The sequence below is a fragment of the Atta colombica genome, unplaced genomic scaffold, assembly GCF_001594045.1.
Source record: "Atta colombica isolate Treedump-2 unplaced genomic scaffold, Acol1.0 scaffold155, whole genome shotgun sequence".
Classification (NCBI taxonomy): domain Eukaryota; kingdom Metazoa; phylum Arthropoda; class Insecta; order Hymenoptera; family Formicidae; genus Atta; species Atta colombica.
Genome location: NW_017259245.1, coordinates 1,464,470 through 1,467,058, shown reverse-complemented (window position 1 = coordinate 1,467,058; position 2,589 = coordinate 1,464,470). Strand labels below are relative to the sequence as shown.

The 2,589-nt window shown below is 28.9% G+C and overlaps 1 protein-coding gene across 1 annotated transcript in view; it reads right to left on the bottom strand.

Moving 5' to 3' along the window:
- Positions 1-327: 327 nt before the first annotated feature.
- LOC108685645 overlaps positions 328-2,589 on the bottom strand; it is a 4,478-nt gene continuing 2,216 nt past the window's right edge. Inside the window, exons 5-6 of the mRNA XM_018190537.1 lie at positions 2,008-2,449; positions 328-1,735 (exon numbers count right to left, since the gene is read on the bottom strand). Coding sequence (XP_018046026.1) covers positions 328-1,735; positions 2,008-2,449 — 1,850 coding nt within the window. The remainder of the gene's footprint in view (positions 1,736-2,007; positions 2,450-2,589) is intronic.

Here is a 2,589-nt window from a genome sequence, read left to right as displayed (position 1 = left end):
TATATATATTTTTTTTTTTTATAAATATATAAACTATATACCTTCAGTTAATTATATCGTAATAAAAATGAGACACACGATTACATCTATTTGGTTTTGTTCTCTAGATATTTAAGCAAGAATATGCAGCGTTATATTATGTTATTTCTTCTTTCTAAGATTATTTTATGTTACAACAATTATTGCATATGTACGATCGACCGTATTAGCGCATTGCTATGTTACAAAATATATTTTGAACGTGATCAACATTAAACTTTACGTATCTTATTTATACAAATATTATTTTTACTTTGCACGATAATCTTATTTATAATTTACGATAATCTATCTCTTTAGAGCTTTGACAATAATACTATTTTTGTCAATTTGAAAAATGCTGTTCTTGCAGATATCACTAGATAAAATTAAAATCGTATTTTGTTTCTCAGATTGCTTTATAATTGTTTGTATATCCTCATTTATGATATATATCGATCGGTGATTGTCCACTTTCGCTTGCAATCCATGATTGCGACACAACTTGATTTGATGTAGCGGTATAGTTACGTATTTATTCTGAGCAATTAATGTACTTAACTGTTCGGAACGGACGTATAAATACTGATGACTTTGTCGTTGATTGGTTTCTTGATTTGTTTCTCTACTCTCTTTTGAAGAAACATTTAATATTTCTACCACATCAGTCGCAACAGATTGAGTTATACATTCGCTTTCTTGCAATACGTTATTTTGATTTTCTAGAATAATCTCTTCACTAGCTTCATTGAATGCTTGCAAAATATTAATATTTTCATATACAACCTGTGCACAGAAGATGTTATTTCCCGGATATTCTTTATTTTCAATATCAATATTATTTGCATATTTAGGATTATATGCATTAGTAGGATTTTCATTCGTGACATCATTCTGTATAATGACATATTTTTCATCATATTTTTGATCATTTTCATTGGAATTTGTAGCTTCTGTTTGCGCTATTTTTAAATATGTTATGTTTTTGTCTTGTACGTCACTATTGAATATCTTCTTATGATAATCGTGCGTTTCTTGCAACAATTGCAAGTTGCTTTTACCTTGTTTTTCTGGAAAATCTGTATTTATTTCATCAATTACTTCCTCATCTTTTTGTATTTCTTCTTTTGATGTTTCACTTTTAGAATTGACTTTACATTTTATTTCATTATTACATTCATAATCTTGATTCTCGATATTATGTTGACAAACATGATTCTCTTCATTATCAGTTACTCTTAAATTATCGTAAAAAGAATTTTTTAATTGCAGCAGGCCATCCTCTATACTATCAATACATTCCACATTGCTGTTCTTCCTATCGGGGTATTTACACTCTATAGCTATTTCAGTCTCTATACCATCAGTCTTATTCAATTGAGATTCCGAACAAATCTCAAAACTCTCAAATTTATCAATTTGTATTATATCATTTGTTTCCCAGTTTCTGTTACTATCAATACCATCTTTTAGAACATATTCTTCTGTTGTATTTGTAGTAACTTGCGTTTCGTCATGGTTTTCAAACCTTACTATTGCATTGGATGCGATGTTATTGATATTTATTGTAGCTTTTGGAGAATCATCTTTCTTTTTTCGATTAATTCGAACATTTTGATATTCTTCTTGTGGAGGATGTAAAACTTCACCAAATGTAGTAAGGATTTTATTATGTCGTGTTTTTAAATGACGTTTATAAGTATTTCTGGTTTTAAACCTAGCATAAAAAGTAGAATATTAATACGATCAAAATTATACGATCAAAATTATTAATATTAATTGTCTTCTTTTTTTTTAAGAGATCAAAAAGACAAAGATTTTTGTTTAATTTAAATTTACTAATTTATGTGTATCTATGTGTAGTTTAATTTTATTTAAACTTATTTATAAAAATGAAACATAAATATTTGTATAAAATAAAATTAACATAATATTATTTATATATATTTATATATTATAAATATATCTTTCAACAATAATTTTACTAACCGTTGTCCACAATCATCACATCCGAATGGTGCTTCTCCAGTATGCCTACGTTGATGTTCTCTAAAATGAGATGGATGCCTAAACTTTTTTCCGCAATCTGTACATGTAAAACGAGTCTGATTTTGATGAATTAATGTATGATATTTCAAACTGTGCCTTCTCGTAAAAACAGCTTTACATATCCGACACTCGTATGGTTTTATTCCAGCGTGACTTCGATAATGAGACACTAAAGTTGTAGGCGCTGTGAAACTACGAGGGGGGTCGCAAATGCGACATTGAAGATTGTTCCCTGTAGGATTACCCTTCTTCTTAATACGTTCTATATATGCTAATGCCATTTCTCTTTCTTCTTTGCTAGTGCCAATAAACTTTGCTTTTCCTTTAGGCTTGGTAGTTGGACATATCTCTGTGTTTGATTTTGTGCTGATTTGAGTTTCATCTGATCATGATTTTGTACATATACGTAAATATAATACTTAGAAATCTATATGTATGTATACAATTTTAACACACATATATGTACACACACACACACACACACACACACACACACACACACACACACACACACACACACAC